This window comes from Magnolia sinica, chromosome 1 (genome assembly GCF_029962835.1).
Source record: "Magnolia sinica isolate HGM2019 chromosome 1, MsV1, whole genome shotgun sequence".
NCBI lineage: Eukaryota > Viridiplantae > Streptophyta > Magnoliopsida > Magnoliales > Magnoliaceae > Magnolia > Magnolia sinica.
Genome location: NC_080573.1, coordinates 51,051,168 through 51,073,590, shown reverse-complemented (window position 1 = coordinate 51,073,590; position 22,423 = coordinate 51,051,168). Strand labels below are relative to the sequence as shown.

General features: G+C 39.9%; 1 protein-coding gene across 2 annotated transcripts; it reads left to right on the top strand.

The window, feature by feature from the left end:
• The first annotated feature begins 564 nt into the window (after window positions 1-564).
• On the top strand, window positions 565-22,146 carry LOC131249148 (vesicle-associated membrane protein 727). 2 transcript variants are annotated; one of them, XM_058249739.1, is made up of 6 exons: window positions 565-752; window positions 3,330-3,548; window positions 3,637-3,832; window positions 3,927-4,047; window positions 20,849-20,911; window positions 21,819-22,146. In XM_058249739.1, exons 2-6 carry the CDS (start codon window positions 3,359-3,361, stop codon window positions 21,885-21,887), a joined length of 639 nt encoding a protein of 212 aa, XP_058105722.1. In that variant the 5' UTR covers window positions 565-752; window positions 3,330-3,358; the 3' UTR covers window positions 21,888-22,146. The 2 variants fall into 2 exon arrangements, with proteins under 2 accessions (XP_058105722.1, XP_058105713.1); XM_058249730.1 differs by having other exon boundaries at window positions 579-752; window positions 21,815-22,146.
• The last annotated feature ends 277 nt before the right edge of the window (window positions 22,147-22,423 follow it).

Genomic DNA, 22,423 nt, shown 5'->3' with positions numbered 1-22,423 from the left:
TATCGAAGCCGTCCATATGTTTTTAGAAATCATTTTAGGGCATGAACCCAAAAATGAAGCAAATTCAAATATTCGGTGGACCATACCATAGGAAATAGTGGTGATGGCTCATTAAAACTTGCAAATGGGTCACAAAAGTTTTGGATCAACCTAATATTTGTTATTTTCCCTTCTTCCACGTTTTTGTGACCTTATCAACAGGTTGGATGACAAAGAAACATTACGGTGGGCCTTAGCAAGTTTTTAATAGTGGAGGTTCAAATACCATTCTTTCTTAGAGTATGGTCCACCTGAGATTTGGATCTAATTCATTTTTAGATCATGCCACAGAATGATATGATAAAACGTATGGACGGAATGGATATACAATACATACGTAAATGTGGGCCCACTGTAAGGGCCGCACCGTATTTGGTGCAGCTGAGTCGCACCAAATACACTCCTTTAATTAAGGCAGAGGATGAGAGAGTTCTTCAAAGCTTCCTCGTCTTCTCCGTTAAAGCCGCAAATGCACGAGCCTTCATGCCTCACCTTGAGACTTCGAATTTGTTAAAATCCCAAAAATCTCTCCCTAAATTCAACTTTTTTTTTTTCCAAAATCCAACCCAAATCCCCGTAAACCTCGACGGAATTCTGATTTCCTTTCGAAGCACTTCTCTTCGAAGAAAAAAATGGTTTTAGGTTTTCTTACATGATCCGGCACTGTCGATCGTGATTGGCACACCAAATCCAGGCAGATCTTGAGTAACAAGGTAAGAGAGATTTTTTCCTATATATATATATTTATTTATTTTCTTCGAATATCTAGAATGGTAGAGAGGATTGTTGCCTATATCGCCAAAGATATTGACAGATATAGACTGATATCTGTTTTTTTTTTTCTCCTAGGCAGTTTCGTATCGCTGGACCGTGATACTGGTAATATCGGCCGATAGTATTGATATTGCGAACACTGGGCGGCAGATTGTTTTTTTGTTTGTGATGGGCAGGTAGTTTGGAATCCTCCTTGCCTTAGGGATATGATGGATGAAGAGATCATTGAGTTCACTGGGTTGTTATATCATTTGAAGGATGTTGTCCCCTCTGTTTAAGGGACTCGGTCAAGTGGTCGGCGCATAGCTCTATAAAATTTTCTATTCGCTTGCTCTTTGGGTTGATTAGTCCACCTAATCGAGCCCCTGCCTCGCCGCACCCATATCATCACTGATTCTATGGAGTCCCACCTTGTGTGACATTTTTTATTTGGCTGGTGGGTCAGAAGAGAGTTCTCACAGTTGACAATCTTTAGAGGAGATTGCTTGTGCTTCCCAACATTTGTCATATGTGTATGGGAGATGTTGAGTCTATTGACCACCTATTTATTCATTGCTCGTTTGCCCGGAAGATTCGGGAGCTTTTTTTTTTTCCTTACTGATTGGGTGATGCCGAAGTTGGTGGATGAGCTTATATGGGTGTGGCATGGAGGTGGTGTTGGCAAGGACAGAAAAGCTAAGTGGGGACTACTCTTCATGGCCATGTTATGGGTTATTTAGGGTGCTAAGAATGGGGGTTGTTTCCAAAACGAGAGGGTAGGTGTGCAGGAGGCCATTGGGAAAGTTAAGTTTTTGGTCTCGGAGTGGGCTGTTTATGAAAAAGATATCTCCAAGGCTCCTATTTTTGTTTAGGCTGCTTTGGTTGGGTTGGATTCTTTCCTCACTTTGATGTGTTTCTCAATAAATTTTCTGTTATCTAAAAAAATGTCATTATTTGATACCCAAAAAGTGATCCAAAAAATAAGTGACAAATTTGGACCGCCCTTGTGTTTATCTGATGTCAGGTCTTGATTTGTATGATATGGTCAATTTCTTAATACTGGCTTCAATTTGATAAATTTGTCTGGAAGTGTCCATTCTCTAATGATTATTATTATTATTATTATTATTAATTTTTTCATCTGTATAGCTACACATTTGTTGGGACTCTTTTGTGGGTAACTTCTCCTTGTGCCAATATTTTCCAATGTTTTGATCATTGCTGGACCTGAATAGTTTGGCGATTTTGCATTTGGAGATCTTCATGCTTCTAGGGTGGTCATGAACTTCTAAGCTCAATGGGCATGCAGGCCCAACGGCTCATTGCCATCTTACCTTTTTCTGCAATGGGGGGATTTTTTCAGCCAACGTGCTCTGTATCAGTTGAATGACATGCTATACTTATTCTGTTAGTTCAACATGAAAAGGATGATGCACGCAAACTATTGACTTCCTCTTTCTAGTGTCTCCCTCGTTTGTTTATAACCTGCTTCTTTATCAAAATTTTTTCCCTGTTGGCATAATTTGCATTTTTAATTGATACCATCAATTCCAATACTTTGTTCTTTATGTGTTTTTGAGCAGGGGCTTTAAAATAAGTTCAGGGCTATGTAGGCTTTGGTATTTTGTAGATGCTAGTAGGAAAACTAAGAGCTTGTAGAAATAGAAATAGGCTTTGTTATTTTGTAGATGTGGCCCATCTGAGTTTTGGATTTCCGTCATGTTTGTGCTCATGCCCTAAAATGATCTTTAGAAATAGATGGATGGAGTGGATATAACAAACATCATGGAGGGCCCCACAGAGCTTGGGGTTTAAAGGAATTCCTTAGCCAAGTTGCATCCGTTGAGATGTGTTCTAGCAAACCTTTTGCACTCAGATTGCGAAATTTTGTGGTTCTCCTTAATAAAGTATTTCTTTTGTGTTTCTTTGTTCCATTTTGATATAAGCACACATCTTTTTTCCAATATGGTGAGTTTTTAAATGCTGGTTACTTGTATGTGTGGAGGGTGCTTATTCTATCATGTATCTAGGCATTTTTAAAATGATAGGTTCCTGTATGATGGGCTCAGTAATTGTTTTATGTACAACTCTTAGCTTTGTATTCATGGGCGTGAACTGTGTGCATGCAGTCACTGAGTCAACTCAAAAGTGTCTCCTAATTTCTAACTATGATGGTTGGGAATCCAAAAGCATTCAACAATATGCTTTTAAAACCAGATTTGAATTATTGTTTTGCATTCTCATTCATCATATCTAGAGAGTGGGAGATATGTGCGCTCACTCTGTGCACATTGTGCATGCAAACATTTCCTATATTATGTCTCTATTTGAATTTGGTCTCTGTCCTGTGAAAAATAAAGATTAGCATGAATTTAAGTTTTCAATGCATCATGAAATTGATTTGGGAGTCCAAGCATGTGAATCCTTTTTTTTTTTCTTTCTTTCTTTTTTAATTCAAACCTGTGAAAAGAAACCTTTTATTTCTATAGGTGTACAAAGTAGGCTAATCCATAATTCTGTTGTGTCTTGAGTTTCAGTTGACACGTCTGAGGTTTATAGCAAAGCCATGAGTCAGAAAGCGTTGATATATAGTTTCGTCGCAAGGGGCACCGTTGTACTTGCAGAGCACACATCATTTTCTGGCAATTTCAGTACTATCGCCATCCAATGCTTACAAAAGCTGCCCTCAAATAGCAACAAGTTCACGTACTCTTGTGACGGCCATACATTCAACTATCTTGCGGACAATGCCTTCGGTATGCGTTTTTGTTACGAGTCGCTTGTGCTTCTAGTTTGTTTGTTTTGCCATTTACTTGTTGGATTGATTATTCCTTGGCTGTGCAGTTTTTCTTGTTGTGGCAGATGAAGCAATTGGGAGGAGCGTACCTTTCGTGTTTCTAGAGCGAGTGAGGGATGATTTCAAGCAGCGTTATGGAGCGAACATCGGTGCTGGGGGTCCTCATCCACTAGCAGATGAAGATGATGATGATTTATTTGAGGATAGATTTAGCATTGCCTACAATCTTGATCGGGAATTTGGGTTTGTATAAATACCTCCTCCTAATGCGTAGAGGTTGACTGATGAACTTTGATGCCTTTGAAGTTGCACTCTGACTCCAGATCTGTCTGAACAGGCCCAGACTTAAGGAGCACATGCAGTATTGTATAAACCATCCTGAAGAGATGAGTAAGCTATCTAAGTTGAAGGCTCAAATAACGGAGGTCAAAGGCATAATGATGGACAATATTGAGAAAGTAAATGTTCTTTTTCCCTTCGTACAGCTGAATCAATTGCAATTTTTGGCTCTGATTTAGTGTTATGGTTTGTATAGCTAAATGTGTTATATGACCTTTTTCTGATTTCCCATGTATTTCTGGCCTGAGTCATTTATCATTACTAAATTGTTCCGTTGCTAGAAAAGTATTTTAGGTTATTGTACATTCTTTTGTTTGAGAATTTCTTAGGTTATTGTACTTGTTATTTCCACTCAACCACGTCTTTGTTCAAGCTATGTGTTGTTCTTATACAGAAGATGCACTAGGGACATTTCCCAGACTAGAAGAATCTAACACTTGGATTGGTGATTTATTAATAAATGGTTCGGGAGAACAATAATGGTCCAAACTAACAGTAATATATCTGATGGATATAATCATCAGCGATGTCACCTTCACCTACCTGAGGACCCAGCATGCTGCATTAACATTTAGCAATAAAAGCAAGAAACTGAAACAACATCAGCACCACCACCTGCAGCCAAGATTCCTCCAGACCACCCATATTGACCCGGAAAAAACTGCCAGATTTTCAACACATGACACCAAACACATTCAAAGCACCCCACAAATTAGATCATGACACCCCACAAGCACATCCACAGCCCACCCTAGCCCAGCCTCAAGCAGCAACTTTTCCTCCCTCTGCTGACCCAGCACATCACTCCATAGCGAGCATTTCACGAAAGACCATGGCCCACTTCAGCCTGCATCCTTTCAGCTCAATAGCTGAGCAACAGAAGGCGAGAGACCAGAAACTGATGGTGCAGTTTGAGTACAGCCTCTCGACCTGCTGCAGCAAGAGACTTCTGCTTCAGCTACAATAGAACAAAAACAGCCATTTTAAAGCAACCACTACCCCACACCACACTCTTCTATCCCTGGCCTGAAACAAGGCCACAATGATAGCAACTACCAGAGGCCTGGGAATGAGGCTGAGGACCAGCATGCCTCCTCGAGGACCATGGCCAGATCTAAGGGAGCTGGAAACAAAAGAACCACAGGAAGTGGCAGGGCATAACCAGAGTGACATGATGGGGCTTCGCTGTGAAGGGAGCTAGGTGCCTGCACCATTAGCATTGAGATCACATTGCTTTGATGAGCATCAGAACCGATAAAAACATTCAACTTCTCTGAGAACATGTGCAACCATTCTCCACGTCCTGACCAGTCACCTCACATGTGCCAACTATCTCCACACTTTGTTGTGATCGATGTCGGAGAAGCTGATGATCAGCTACGTGAAGAGTTACCAGATACAGAATGCAACAAAATGGAGAAAACGGGCCAGTTCTGTTGCTGAGATCACCCTAAGTGAGTCTTCCTAAGGCCAGATTGATGGTAATTAAAAATGATCTACTTGACTATCCAATCATGTTCCTGACGCTTACCATGTCCATGACTACAATTACTTCCAGCCACAACCGACTGCTGCTGAGACATGGGCAGGAACTCTGCCACTGGAACAGCTGGGCCTCCACAAGCAGCTGAAAACACCGATCACTCTCCCATGCACCTAACACAGCCAAGCTGAAGATGCTGAAAGCACCAAAACAGCACAGCAGATCTCCAGACCTGCAAGAAAGCTTCCAAGCAGAAAAGAGGGGCCCACAGGCAGGACAACTGAGGGTCCCAGCAGAAATCGCAAGCATTGAATATTGAGTGGTTGCAAAATGGAGGTCTGCAGACTCTGCACATAGCTTCAGATGCTCATGAGAATGGACTTCCAATAAGGACCACTCCCAGCTAAAAGCTCCAGCTTCAAGAACTACTTCCAGCGAACATTTCCAAGCCCCACTTTGTATGCCACTTAGGTCTCTTGAGAGGTCAACTCTCCTCATGTATATTCTGTCAGCATTCGACCTGCTTCCCAAATGAGCCAAAGCAGCCCCATTCGTGAAAATGGATGCATCTGGAAACTATTCATTACCTGAGGCACCAAAACTTTTCTAGTTTGTCAATCTGTTATTGGTAGAGTTATTTGATACCTGTTGGAATGTTATGGTTCATATGCACTCATACATGTGGTATACATGCAACTCACAATAAGAAAGTTCAAACTCCGGGAACCCTGTCTATAGGTGGTCAGATCTAGTGAACAAACCTAGCTGTCTAATGTATATTTGTATATTGGATGTTAATAATTGACTGATTCTCATTTAAGCATGCATTGGATGTCCACTGATTGGCTAGATAAGACTCTAATTCAATGTATTTTATATTATTACCCATCTGAAGTGGTCACTAGATTGGACCAAGTAAATTGAGTGACATATAAGCTATGTATACAATATGTGAGTGCGTGCATATGAGCCATCACGCTCTTGCCAATGTGGGACACCGATGTGGCAATTCTCTCAGTTGGTCTTTCCATCTTCGTAAGGAGAAAAATTCAATACTCTAGTAGACCATTAGATGTCCACTGATAGGCTAGTTAGGACTCTAATTCAATGTATTTTATATTATGACCCATCTGAAGTGTTCACTAGATTGGACCCAAGTAATTTAAGTGACATCTATGCCATGTATACAATATGTGAGTGTGCGCGTGTGAACCATTATGCTCTTGCCAGTGAGGTTCGCCGACGTGGCGATTCCATGGTGTGCCGTAAAGGCCGTTACGTAAACGTAACGGTGGCAACTGTTACATGTTACAGGGTTGTAACGATCGTAAAAGCCGTTATGGAAAAAAATGACCCGTAATTGCCGTTAATAGCACATTACATCCCCTATAAAGTCCATAAGGGCCTGTTTGGCTGGGCGGATTAAGAGGGATTAGGAGGGATGGGATGGTAAAATCCCGAGATATGCCAAATGAGCCAAACAGACCCGATGAACTTGTCCTGGGATATAGCAAACCCATGGATCTTAAACCAATCCACTGACATCACCATCATTACCTTAAAATTGATCCCATCCCTCCTAATCCCGTTCAATCGTGCCTGGGGCGTGTTTGGTTGGACGGATTGGAAGGTAAAATCCTAGCATATGCCAGGCGTGCCAAACAGACTCGGTGAACTTGTCCTAGGATATAGCAATCCCATGGATCTTAAATCAATCCACTGACACCACCATCATTACCTTAAAATCCATCCCACCCCTCCTAATCCCATGGGATCCGTCTGGCCAAACAGGCCCTAATAGTCCCGTAATGGTCTATTATGGGACATATATAGGTTTTTCATACTTTTTAATCAACATTACGGGGCGGATACAATTTTTTCGAGGGTTTTTTCATTTTTTTTTTATTATATATTTTTATTTTTATTAAAGAGAGACCGTAATGGCCATTACGGGGTCGTAACAGCTGTTATGCCCCGTATCGTAAAGGTAACGTGGTGACCGTTATGGCCACCGTTACTGTTATGGAATACCTTGGGCGATTCTCTTAATTGGTCTTTCCATCTTTATAAGGAGAAAAAAAAAAATCTATGGTTGGTAGACTATGACAACTCATGTGCATGGGTTGTTCATGCATCATACATGCCCCCCGACCCAAACAGTTAGTGGTTCATCACTATAGATGGGTCTTAATTCAAATAACACTGTGCCTAATTCAAATAACACAGAATAAATGATCCTAACTATCCAATTTCTGGTCATTTTGGGGTTGTCTGGAAGCATGGAATTAAAAGGAGCGTAAAGAATCTTTCTTAGAAATGTGATAATGATAATGTTTGTGATGTGCAAAAGAACCCTTTCCACGTACCTTCTTAAAACAATGAATATTCAATGAGGAAAGATCAGAGGTGAATCATGATACATGCACCAACATGGCGCACTTGTGTGAGATCTGAGGCATTCATCAACTGGGCCTGTCATGATGATGTTGCGCCTTTGCCCAAAAAGCACACTACCCTACCAACTACCATCTACATGCAATATTATTGCATTATCGACAATAACAATGTAGTTCGTGTGAAAATAAACCTAGGTATCTTCAATCTTCTTCTTCTTCTTTTTTTTTTTTTTCCGGGGGTGGGATCTCTTATCGATGTTGTTGGAAACATTGGGAAATTGGTTGAATTTTTCGATGAAACTAATGGTGATTGTTAAAAAGGACATCAATACACACTTATAAATCAAAACATTATAAAAAATCAGTATACATAGTAGGTTTTCTTTGTATGGGGTCCTAATCCATGTGTTGTCTAATTGAATTGATGCAAGTATATTCAATGTCTATTTATATAATTTATAAATGTAAGAAGACGTGTGGAAACACAAACAATACATTCAAAAGCAAAAGAAGAAACACTAGATTAGGTTACAAACATTTTTTATGTGATGTTTGAACATAAAGAATGCAAACGATTTACGAGAAATTGAGAAGTTTTAATTTTTTTTTTTTCAATTTTTCGCAACTCGACCCATCTCCAAATCTCGAAATTGAATCTCCCAATCTAGAACATGAAAAATCATGATTTGTAACAATTTGACACTAATTTAACATGAATTACAGAAAATAAGAGCATCGAAATTTGAAAATGCTCACTAGATCAAATATGTGGGATATATCACACTACTTGTGTGTTTCGTCTCGCACTGGTAGGATACAACATATATCGGCCGATATCCTCGATGTTTAAAACAGTGTTTTTAACAACTTTCTTTTGAGTTGTTTGACATCAAGACACAACTTGGTGGAGAAATTCTGATTCAAGATTGGAATCTGGCTAGAATTCAAAGGTGAGAAAAACTTGTTTAAATTTATTTTTACCTACATAATAGAATGGATTCCTATAGAGTATCATGCCCATGCATGGTATAATGCATTGACATAGATTCGAGGGCACAAAAGAGGGGAAAAAAAGTTTTTTTAAAAAAAAAAAAAAAAATCAATTTCGGAGTTGATAAATGGAAGAAAGTCAGGAATTCTGAATTTTCTCCATTTTTACTTTTTGCGATTGTAAGTGTCGGAAAATTTTATGTTGCTTTGTGTTGGTCAATCTAAGGATTGGCCATACATTTTAGTCTTTTGAAAAAAAAATAAAATTAATATAAAATATCAAATATCATCATCCAAACCTTATGCCATTAAAGTATAAGCATATAATTAAAAAATATGTTTTCCTAGTACATTATATAATATAATACAATTATAATTTTATTAAATATAAAATATAAGTAAAAAATATTCATGTTTTACTACTTGTCTTGCATGACATTTTAATGATCTGAACCCATTTTGTATATAATTGCGTCACTAATGGCCGATTGTGCATGGTTTTGTGCCTAAGCAATGGAAAACTACCATGAATATACTGATAAAAAACTACTATGAATCTTTTAACATCGTTAGAAGTTTCATTGAAAAAGTCCTAATCTTAGGGGTTAGGGGTGCGATACATTTAATAGTAACAATACATTAACAATTGATCCTACTCAACACGTGGAGGAAACAATGCTAAGAGAGCCAACTATTGGAGAGAGAGGAAGAAGGGAGGGACCACCGTTTTCACAACTGGAGCTTGGAGACGAGCAGTCAACCAAGTAACTAGTGGAAGCTTGTAGGGAGGCCAAGGATAGGATCACATGGCAACCATCACCAAATAACTAGTGGAAGCTAAATATCAACGGGGTTGTTCATGAACATGGAGTTGTTACACATCACTAAATAACCTGGGGCTGTCAAGTATTAGTGGGGTTACGCATGACATGGAGGGACAAAAGTGGAAGTTGTTCTATGCAGTGTTTGGAGTATCCCTGATATTATTAAAATGTCCCTAATATTATCCATATCTCCAGCTCGGTGATACTGATAACACTAGTAGTATAAAAAATTCTAGGTATTAGTGATGTATTGCTAAATATCGCCAATATTTTCGACTGTGTAAATTCCAGGTGTCGTTTGTATCTCTAATATTTTCAATTGTGTAAATTCCTAGTGTCACTTGTATCGCTAGTGTATTAGCAATATTTCGGTAATATCACCAATGTATCAATATCACCAAAAATATGTTTATTAAAAAATTTTCCATTTCAATTTTTTATAGGTGCATGGTTGTATGTAGTGTTTAAATTGTCAATGATAATATCGATAATTTTGCGATGTTATCATTATGCAACATGGGTGATATTGAGACCACAATCTTTCATTTCCTTTCTAGATGTCAATATTCTAAAATACCGATGGATGTTTGGATGATTGGATGGATGGATGGGATGGTTTGACCAATTTTTTATGACGGAACATGCTTTTAGGCCCCCATTAAATTGAAACTTATTATGTATACATTCTTTTTGCAATTTTTTTTTATATTCCTAAATATGCAAATATGTGTCTTTTAACATCTCTTAAAATTTCACTGAAAAATTCCACCATTTCCCCCATGTTTCCTCGCATATCCGGTTATCGATGATATTATTGGTGAATGGTGATATTGTTTTTATATCCCCGGCCAGTGAAACTTGTAGTAATACTAATAATACCTTGAACACTGGTTCTAGGGGCATCTTCTTGTGGGAGGGAACTCAAGGAATGTGATATCTTGGGCTTGCGCAACCTGTAAATCCTCTAGGAAAAGATTCTTCACAGTTGACAGGATTATCTCTAAGATTGGCATTGGTCCCACCTATTTTTATGTTGTCCTGAGAGATACAAATGCTATTATTGAAACTTTGCCCAAGGACAACGTAATAGAACACTTTCATTATTTATAGTTACCATATCCACTACATTAGTGGATGTTAGTTTTTCTTTTTATCATTTTATTTAACAAAATTCTATATTCTATCCAAAGCAAGGAGGGATGACCATTTCCACTTCCATTGCTAGAGCTTGAAGATGAAGATGAGTGATTGGCTAGAGGGAGGGACTACCAGTTCTGTAACTAGAGCTTGATGATGAGTTATCCAGATGGAAAATAGAGAGGGAGGCTGGGAGCGATATATTCATCGGCTATGTGGTGTCAACTACATAGAGGGCCATGGAGGGAGGGAATACCATTTTCATAACTACCGCTTGAAGATGAGTAATCGGCCATAGAGGAAAGATAGAATGAGGGATCCATTATGTCCCTTGAAGATCTACAGTACTCTGGTAGGCTTTTTTTGAGAGTTCCCATCGGTCTCCCCTTCTTTTCTCAATAGCAACGGAGCATTGGAGCAAAATGATGAAAAAAGCAAAAGGGTTTCACGTGATCAGAGGTTTCCAAGTTCAAGATTCTTAATCTTTCATGTGCAATTTGCAGATGATACCCAAATAATGCATGGAGCATCAAGTGCACAATTGTGGAATCTTAAAGAGTTTTTTCCCACTATAAATCTCACCTTTTACCCATCGGCTTTTCTGAGCCATCCAAACTTTACCTTCCCAAACTAAACCAATGCCTTTTCTCGAACAATAAGACCCCTGTAATACAAACCCATTTTTTGAAATCTTCTCTCCTTTCTTCTTCATACCATAATACACTACCACCAAAAACCCATTGTCTGGAATCCTCTCCTCTTCACACTATAATACCTTACTACCGAAAACCCATTTTCTGGAATATTCTCTCCTCTTCAAACCGCAATACCCTTCTACCTAGAACCCATTTTCTGAAATCTTCTCTCTTCTTCATATAAGAATACCCTTCCATCAAACCGTTACTTCTTTTTCTTCATTTTATTTTGTTAACAAAGGACGAAAATGGTGCCTCCATCAAAGAAACGACGCACTGTAGGTATATTTGAACAAATTGCCCTAAAGCTTAAACCCGAAACCGAAAAAATTTGCACTTGTGACGCTCGGACAATTTCAAGAATACTCGTTCAATTTCATGTGAAGCTCAATCAATTTCATGTGATGCTCGGTCAATTTCATGTGAAGCTCAGTCAATTTCATGTGAGGCTCGGTCAATTTCATGTGAAGCTCGATCAATTTCATGTGAGGCTCGGTCAATTTCATGTGATGCTCGGTCAATTTCATGTGAGGCTTGGTCAATTTTATGTGAGGCTCGGTGAATTTCATGTGAAGCTCGGTCAATTTTCCATGACATTGAACTTAAATGCAACATGAGACCACTTACCTTCTCTTTGGCATCTCTTGCGTTTACAAGTATTATTTAATTGCTTTGGTATACATTGGATCCCCTCTTTCAAGGTCGCCTTCCTTGCCTCTTTGAAATTCCATAGATCTGGTTCGACATATCGTCCACTGGGATATTATTCATTTATATCCATCTAAGCTCTAGTTGTGGACTTAAAAACTTTAATGTCCCATTTATTCTTTAGTTCTTTTAGATTTACATTAGCCTCATATATTATTTCACCGTGTTCTCGGTCATTTATTATTCAACCGAGTTGTATCTTATGGTATGCTTCTATTGTTTAACGATTCATTGAAAATATGTTATTATGTTTGTTTTCAGATAATGGCTACGAGAATCATCGTATGCTCTTATGGTGGGGAGTTAGTATGTGAAAACAATCGACACACGTATAAGGGTGGAAAGTTGAAAAATATTGTTGTCGGTGTCGAGACTACATATGAGGAGCTTGTATTTAAAACGTACATGATTATTCAGAGTACACTAACGGATTGTGATATTAGGATGAAAGTATTGTATCCTTGCTCAAACCAATCAATCCCTCCAACTGAAATCGAAGATGTCGAAGATGTGAGAGTGTTCTTGGCTGCATAGTTGGAGCATTCAGATAAATTCATCCCTTTAATCATCGAGACAATGCAGCGCATTAATGAGACAATACACGAAGACTCTGTGGGTGAGGAATATGGCATGAAATTGGAATATATGGCATCACCTTTACAAGTGTGACTAAGCAACACTTCACTGCTCGAGCCGCTTCAAACATCAAACTTTGTGACTAGTCAAGTGAGCTGGGCAAGTGACCTTAACCTTAAATATGAATACATGGCACCACCTTTATCTACAAGAGCAAATTTGCCTTCATCATCTACCACCAAATCTGTATGTGTAAGCGACCAAATCTGTACGTGTAAGCGACATTCCGCTACCCGAGCTTGCTGGAATATCAAACTTCATCACCGGTCTAGTTAACGTGCCTTTCAAAGATGCTGCATTCACGAATGCAGATCTGTCGGAATATTCAGATTCATGGGATGAGCCAATTGATATAGCCGTTAGTGAAACTTTTAAGGACAAGAGTCGATGCCAGCATGTTTTGAGCCAATTTGTAATTTGCAAAAAGACAAGAATTCTTTTTGTTGACCATGACAAGAGCCAATGGGAAATATCGCCCAAATTCAGAGAGTATTGTGTGAGAATTAAACCCCCGCGAAATAAAAGGTCAACTGGAAGACCGAAAAATACAAGAATTCTTTCACGTGGAGAGGAACGAAAAATAGTAAAGTGCAGAAGAAACAAATGGGGCATAATCGTCGGAGGTGCAAGTTTCCAATACCTGAGGAATAATGTAATTTGTAATTTATTTTGTGTTTGAATGATTTATGTTGTAATGTATTTTATGTTTTGATGTAATATGATGGTGAATGATTTAATTCAAAAACGTCTGTATATTTTGTTTAAATTGCGGAGTTACTACTACAATTGAAACTTTGAACGATTAAATGGGAATATTGACCTTGAAGATTGAATTCCCTCCTTCAAGAAGCCGCGCATGGCAATTTCTCGGTCAATTTTAGCGAGTCCGTGGTCAATTTCATCATATTGATGGTCATTTGCAATGAGGCGCCGACTCTACCCTAGGGTTGTTGCTGACCATTTACTCATACTGAGTAACTTGTTCATTTGCAATGAGGCGCCAACTCTACCCGAGGGTTGATGCTGACCATTCACTCATACCGAGTAACTTGTTCATTTGCAATGAGGCGCCGACTCTACCCTAGGGTTGTTGCTGACCATTCACTCATACCGAGTAACTTGTTCATTTGCAATGAGGCGCCAACTCTACCCTAGGGTCGCCGTTGACCACGTATTGAGCAACTTGTTCATTTGCAATGAGGCGCTGACTCTATCTTAGGGTTGTTGCTGACCATTCACTCATACCGAGCAACTTGTTCATCTCATCTCATACAATCTAATCTTCGTCCCATAAAATTGCTCATATATAATTTAATTAGCATGAGTTATTGCAAAAGTGCAAATATCAGTGATGTGCCGACTCAACCCTAGGGTTGCTACTGACCATTCACTCATACCGAGCAACTTGTTTATTTGCAGTGATGTGCCGACTCTACCCTAGGGTTGCTCTTGACCATTCACTCATACCGATCAACTTGTTCATCTCATCCGCATACAATCTAATCTTCGTCCCATAAAACTGCTTGTCTATAATTTAATTAGCATGAGTTATTGCAAAAGTGCAAATATCCGTCTCGATCTCACAATTCACTATCTGGTAGAGTACCACCGAAGGGAGGCAAACATCATCCTCCTGCCCTATTTTGTAGAGAACCTCTACCATGTAGGCCGAGAGTTCGATCTTGTTTCCAGCCCATACGCTGACTCTACTCTAGGGTTGCTTCTGACCATTCACTCATATCAAGCAACTTGTTCATCTCATCTGCATACAATCTAATCTTCATCCCATAAAACTGCTCATCTATAATTTGATTAGCATGACTTATTGCAAAAGTGCAAATATTTGTCTCGATCTCACAATTCACTATTTGGTAGAGTACCACTGAAGGGAGGCAAACATCCTCCTCCCGCCCTATTTGGTAGAGAAGCTCTACCATGTAGGCCAAGAGTTCGATGCTGTTTCCAGCCCTCGGGTACACATTGAATGTCAAGATATGATGGAGAATCCTGTAATCTGCTGTCATTTTTTAAGCTAATAGACTTCCATTTGGCCTCCAATCGACTAGCGTCCTGCACAGGTATCGGGTCCGCTGTTTTCGATTTTGGAACGCTTTCATATGTTCTTCATTTATCTGCACCATACCTCGCGGTATTTGGAGGACCTCCGAGACTACATCAACGTTGACGTGGATGACGCGTGTGCCTAACGATATGTCGATCAATTTCATGTACTGCTCGATCAATTTCATGAAGTGTTCAATCAATTTCATGAAGTATTCGGTCAATTTCAAGAAGTACTCGTTCAATTTCATGTGATGCTTGACCAATTTCTGTGAAGCTTGGTCAATTTCACGAAATGCTTGGTCAATTTCATGTGAAGTTCAGTCAATTTCATGTGATGCTCCGTCAATTTCATGTGAAGCTCGGTCAATTTCATGTGAAGCTTGGTCAATTTATTGTGAGGCTCAGTCAATTTCATGTGAAGCTCGGTCACTTTCATGAAGTGCTCGGTCAATTTCACGTATCATGTGATGCTCGGTCAATTTCATGTGAAGCTCGGTCAATTTCATGTGAGGCTCGGTCAATTTCATGTCAAGCTTGGTCAATTTCACAAAGTGCTCGGTCTTCAATTTCATGTGAAGCTTGGTCAATTTCATGTAAAGCTCTGTCAATTTCATGTGATGGTCGGACAATTTCATGAAGCTAGAGTACTTCCATTGCTGTCATTGGTCTTATTCGAATCACTAAGGTTGGAACGGTCGCGGTGGCCCCATGCCTGTGTCCTTTGAGCCGCCCGGGTTTGTCACTTCCAGTTCATTGCATATGAAGTGCTCGATCAATTTCACGAAGTGCTCAGTCAAGTTTGAGTTGAGAAGAATGCCAGGGCATCCCAATATTGCTTTGAGTAGCGAGACTCGCTACTGAAGTGACGTCACTAAGTTGTGGGTCCTACCATGATGTATGTTTTGTATACACACCATCCATCCATTTGGAGAGATCATTTTAGTGCATTAGCCAAAGAATAAGTTAGATCCAAAGCTCAAGTGGAACCCACCACAAAAAAACATTGGAGAGAGTGACGCCTACCGTTGAAACCTTCCTAAGGTCCACATGATGTTTATTTGAGATCTAACTTGTTCACGAGTTAACACAGACATGAAATAAGGAAAAACAAAAATATCGGCTTGATTGAAAACTTTTGTGACCCTCAGAAGTTTTTAATGGTGGGCATCACTCTCTCCATTGTTTTCTATGGTGGGGTCCACTCGAGCTTTGGATCTAACTTATTCCTTGGCTAATGCCCTAAAATGATCTGTCCAAATGGATGGACGGTGTGGATACAAAACATGCATATGGTGGGACCCACATAACTTGGTGATGTCACTTTAGTTGCGAGTCTCGCTACTCAACCTGTTAGTAGCTAATCCGTGTCCAGTTGGACAGCAAGACGGGGTCGACTGGGTTGGATGGGCAGCAATACGTGGTCGATCGGGTCCACACCTGGTGGACTAGGTTGGATGGGCAGGGTTGGAATGGTATTTTTGTCTGCACACGCTGTATCCATACAACAGTGGTTTAGTTGGGGAAATTAAAGTTTGTGTGGTTCTGAAAAGCCGGTGGGTAAAATGTGAGATTTACAGTGGGAAAAATCTCAATCGTAAAGGCTTGCTTTGTTGTTTTGAGGCAATGTCTGGATTGAAGATCAACCTCAGCAAAAGCATGATGGCTGGAGTGGTAGTTTCTTCGAGGCGCATCAACAAGCTCGCTTCCATCTTAGCTTGCAAGAAAGGGGACTTCTCGTGTACCGTGGAATTCCACTTGGTGCTAAGGCATCAGCTACATAGAGGGCCATGGAGGGAGGGAGTACTGTTTCCATAACTAGAGCTTGAAGATGAGCAATCGACACTCTTAAAAAATAAAATAAAAATAAAAATAAAGAAAGAAAGAAAGATGAGCAATCAATCATAGAGGAAGATAGGAGGGATCCATTATGCCCCTTGAAGATCTATAGTACTCCGGCAGACTTTTTTGAGAGTTCCCATCGGTCTCCCCTTCTTGTTCTCAATAGCAGAGCAAAATGATGAAAAAAATAGAAGGGTTTCACATGATTAGAGGTTTCCAAGTTAGTTTGGGATTCTCGATCTCTCATGTGCAATTTGTGGGTTTTACCCTGACATTGCATGGAGCATCAAGTGCATAATTGTGGAATTTTAAAGGCCTTCTTTGTTGTTTTGAGTCAGTGTTTGGATTGAAGATCAACCTCGGCAAAAGCATGATGGCTGTAGTGGTGGTTTCGTCGAGGCGCATTAGCAAAGCTCACCTCCATCTTAGTTTGCAAGATAGGGGACTTCTATTGTGTACCTAAAATTCCACTTGGTGCTAGGGCATCAGCAGCGGTGAGTATACTATTATATATATTTTGATGACAACAAGGTATCCCTGCCCCTTTAATGCGAGACTATAACCTGCGGATGCAGGCAATCACCCACAACGGTGAATTGAGAACCGTTTTTAGAAAGTTGAGAATCGATCAGTTGGGTGGAAGGAAAATTGTTTGTCTTTTGGGGGTCAAATCATGTTGATATGGGCTGCCTTTTCCAATCTTCCAGTTTATTTCATGCACATTTCTAAAGTCCCGTCGACAGTTGCCAAAAGACTAGAAAATTTGCAATAGGATTTCCTTTGGCAAGGGAAGAGAAAGGGGAATCGAAGAAGATTCACTTGGTAAACTGGGGGGAATTCCAGATGGGAAGGAAGAATGGGGCCTGGAGCTGGGTCAAATTAGAGAAAGAAACTGTAGCTTCCTTGGAAATTGGTGCTGGAGATCCCAATCAGAAAGAGAGATGATATAGAGGAGAGAGTAGAGGATAAATATGCGGTGGACAGAAGTGGTTGGGACCCTAAAAGCACAAATATGGAGGCAAAGATGGAAGTGTAGAGGGATATGTGCAAGTTCTGCAACAAAGGAAAAGGTTGGAGCAAGGTTATGCTTGAGGGGACAGTGATCAAGATAGGAAAAGATGATAGAATTCCGTTTTGGGAGGACATCTGGGTGGGAAGTCAGCCTTTTACTGATAAATACCCTCGCCTGTACTGGGCGGCAGAGTCAAAACAAGCCGTCAGAGATAATTTAATGTAAGTAGGGAGCCAGATGGTTTGGAATATTCACTTCCAAAGAAATCCCAGAGAAAAGGAAATCCCCATGTTTGTAGAGTTGATGGGTCTGCTTCAGCCGATAGAAGTCAGAGACAGAAGATGATCACAAAGAATGGAAGTGGTCAGCTACTGGTAGATTATTCAGCTAAACCCTTCTGCAAATCCCTTTCTAAAAAAGGCTTCTCCCCTGTTCCCATCAATAGTATGGAACTCTTAAGTGCCATTTTGAGTTTCAGCTTTTCTGTGGACTGCAGCGAAAGACAAGATTCTGATATTTGACCTCCTTAAAAGGAGGGGAATGATGATGGCTAACAGATGCATTTTGTGCAAATGCAAGGAACAGTCAGCAAACCATATCTTTCTCCATTGCTCTTATGCAAGTGAGATCTGGTCTGTTTCATTGGGGTGGTTTAGAAATTAGTGGAGGATGAATGGCAAGGTTGAAGGGGTTCCTGTTAAGCACAGGGGAAAGTCCTATGGAATCTCCTCACAGAGTCAGTGTGCTCGGATTTGTGGCACAAAAGGAATAATTGCATCTTCAAGGATGTGGAGTTTCCAACCCTCTTTAAGTGGTGAATCACATCAGCAAGAACTTGTGTCCGTGTGCTCTAAATCAAAGTCTTTAGATAGATTCCTTTGGAGACATTATTCAGCAGATGACAAGAAGTTTTGTCATCTAAATGGGGTCCAGCATTGTTGCAGTGCAAGAATTCTGTCGGATCAGATTGAAAGTGGGTTTTCAAGATCCAGGGTGTCTGAACTAGTGGCAGCATTAATGCAGTTGCTGCTTTCTCTGGGTCACCTTGGCAGTTTCTAGCATTCGAGCTGAGGCGCTTGCTTTAAGAGTTGCATTCAAGTTTATCCACACACACTTCTTGTCTCTTAATATTGCACTGGAAGGAGCAAATCACTCAAGTCTTATGTTGGGCCAAGGGGGAGGGTATTATCTCGAGTGCTTTGTGCAGTATATTCAAGGACATTGACATTCTCTTGGATGGGCTAAACATTGTGTTTGCGTAGAGAGCTCTGGATGTCACTTCCCCTTAATATTCCTTCGCTATTTCAGTGTCTTCACGGCCTTTCCTGTATTTTTAGGAACTTTGTTTCCTCTTCTTAATTTTAATACCACCAGTTATTCCTTCAGTTTTTTATTTTATTTTTTATTTTTTATTTTTTGAATGGATGAACTACCATTTCCATCGCTAGAGCTTTAAGATGGGTGATCAGCTAGAGGGGAGAAGGGAGAGTAATCAGCCAGAGGGAAAGAGAGGGAGTGAAGGACTACCATTTCCATAGCTAGAGCATGAAAAAGAGCGATCGACCAAGAGGGAGGGCAATTGGCAAGAGAGAGAGAGAGAAGAGTGAGGGAGGGATTACCATTTCCATACCTAGAGAATGAAGATGAGTGATCAGCCCGAGGGAAGGCTGGAGGGAGGAGCTATCTAGGACAACTATATAGTGAGCTAGGAAGAGAGGGAATGACTACCATCTCCTTAGCGAGAGCTTAAGACGAGTAATCAGAGGGAGGGAGGGAGGGAAGGACGGAGCTAGGTATATTCCCAGGTTATATAATGAGTCTGGGAGGGAGGGAGTTATATTCCGAGGCTATACTGTGGGCTACACTGTAATGGAGAACAATCCGGAAATAAGACTGGTTCCTGACCTTCTTTTTGTGGCCAAACTTTGCTGAATTTGAGCCGCTGCTTTTTCTTCATTTTGTTGTATTTGATAGTTAATGTCATCCTGATTATGCATTTTGTGTAAGTGGCCAAACCTTTTTTTTTTTTTTTTTTAATTTGGTTTATGAATATCCGTTTTAGGTCCCATGATTTGGATGGTTGAATTGAGTTACATGTGACATTAACATATAGTTGTTGCATGCCTATATTGGTCATTATACTCTACAGGTGTATTAAATAACTCATGATGAATAGTACACATGCACGAAGGCACTGTACCTGCAGCAAACATAACCTCAATCCAAACCTTCCAAGTGTTGTGAGGACATTGTAGTCAGTCATAGCCCAATAAAATTGCACCGAATGGATGGATGACCTAACTTTCTGATTAGTGGCCATAAAAGGGAAATGAATTGAAATTGAGTTCCACCATGGTGATAAATGGTATGTTCATGTATTGGTCCATGCATGTGTGTTAATCCTGATTACCCAAATAGTTGGCCTCATAATGGGTGAGGCAATGCCAAAACATGTAAATTATTACATCATCATAGCCACCTGAACATCTCTCTCTATATTCTCTATTTAATTTCTTGAAATGCTTATGTATGTTACCCTTTAAAAAATAAAAGAGTCAAATTTGTTAGTGTGTACCTGTCCTCCTGAGGCATGACCCCGGGCTGATCTCTGGTTTCAACGAGGCAGAGGCCTTGAAACTACAGCAACCAAAAAAGAAAAGAAAAGAAAAAAACAAAAGAGAAATTGTTCTTTTCACTGGAAACTGAGAGTTCTCTACATTATTATTTACTGTTGTAATCTGAAGCTTTTTTTTCACAACTTTTTTACTGTTGTCATTGACTTGATTTTTGCATCCCTTTTGATCTCCCCCTTGGATTTCTCTGCATAACGTCACCAAAATTTCCCTTAGGAGACACTAGTTTGTTAGTAGTCGGGATTTATTTGGATACAAAATCCAACTTCTAGGATGCATACATTTCAGGCATTGAAAATCTAGGGAGATGGTCTAAGCAAGCCTATTTAGTAATCTATAAACTTTTGATTCCATGATATAAGCTGATATGTTTCTAATGATTGTTGCCAATTGTTTATTCCTAATTTAGATTGCTCTAAGATCTTATATGTAGTAAAAGAGCAATACCCAGCAACAATGTTGTCTTTTCCTCATTCTTGAATGCAATTTGGTTTCTGCTGTAGGTTCTAGATCGCGGGGAACGGATTGAACTTTTGGTGGACAAGACAGAGAACTTACAGTTCCAGGTATGTTCCAGCTATATTATCTCTTGTTGAGTTTCTTAGGCTGTGTACGGAAAGGTGGTCGTATGGCATCAAGCCCACTGGTGTTTTGAAAGGTTCATTGTTTTTAAAATGTGGAAAGTACACACTGCATTTGTCTGAGCAGACATCTCCATCGAATGGGTCTGAAAAGGCTTATGGAATCCAGGCCACTAGTGTTTTGTAAGGTTCACTGTTCGGAAAATGTGGAGAATGCATTCTGCATTCGTCTGAGCCGACATCTCCGTTGAACGGGCCTGAAAAGGCTTATGGCATCCAGCCCACTAGTGTTTTGAAAGGTTCACTGTTTGGAAAATGTGGAGAATGCATTCTGCATTCGTCTGAGCAGACATCTCTGTCGAACGGGCCTGAAAAGGCTGAGTGAACTCATTTTTTCTATTACTAGAAACTAGTGCAGATTTCTAGGAGGAAATTGGCCATTCTACCCTATGGGCTTTTAGGGGGTCTTTCTATGGTGGAAAACGAAGACATGGATCATGAAATGTGACCTGTAATAAACTAATAATCCTCAGGAAATGGATAATTGTAGATTTAGATTTTCTGTCCGTTGTTTGTTCTGTAGTTAAGTTTTACATGGAGTCCACTTACTGCCACATCATGTCTTCTCCACTTCAGAAATTGATTTAACATCTTTTTGCGGGAAAACGAATGTCCACAGTGTTTTAGTAAAAGCTTGGAATTTGAAAATGATTACGAGGGCTGCTTTTTCCTCACAGATAGAAAAGTGAGATCTCAATGGAAACTGGTTTCATTTCTAGGGTTTTCGACACCCAAACACTTCCTTAGAAACATTCAAATGCACTTTTATAGTTTCCAGAATTGTTGGCATTGATTAGTTTCTTCATGCATCTGGATGCTCTGTTTCAGGCAGATAGCTTCCAAAGGCAGGGCAGGCAACTCCGGCGGAAGATGTGGCTGCAAAATCTCAGATTCAAGCTGATGGTTGGAGGGGCTACCCTTGCCCTCGTAATCATATTGTGGTTGATGGCATGCAGAGGGTTCAAGTGCTGATATTTTTATATAATGGAGAATTGGAAGGAGAACATGTGCTTCGTGTAATTAAATTCCTTTTGTGTATATGGAGATTTATAGGATAATAACTACCACCTAAACACTACGCACTGCAGCTACAACTAGTGTGAAATGTCTTGACTTGTGCATCTATGCTAGGAGATAAAATAAAAAAGCTGTTTGTGGAATTCTAATGGTAATTTGGGTGTTTCTGTGAACACAGGGACTTCTTGGTAGGTGAGCTTAAACTCTTTACCGGTTGCACCGCGAACCAGAAATGAATTGGTGTCCTTCAAAGGTAGGGATGGCAATGGGTCAGGTCATGGGTAACTTTAGGTTCCAATCATAACAAAGATGGGTCCTACTTAAATCCAACACATTTATTAAATGGGTTAAAAATCTAACTCATCTATAAATGGGTCAATGCAAACCCAATCCACCAGACCATCTTAATTAGAAAATATT

Bases quoted from the DNA above. Each gene is read 5' to 3' on its own strand.
- LOC131249148 (XM_058249730.1), top strand. From the start codon at position 3,359: ATGAGTCAGAAAGCGTTGATATATAGTTTCGTCGCAAGGGGCACCGTT. The intron at 4,048-20,848 runs GTAAATGTTCTT...TTTCTGCTGTAG, and splicing joins TGATGGACAATATTGAGAAA to GTTCTAGATCGCGGGGAACG. The intron at 20,912-21,814 runs GTATGTTCCAGC...GCTCTGTTTCAG, and splicing joins CAGAGAACTTACAGTTCCAG to GCAGATAGCTTCCAAAGGCA.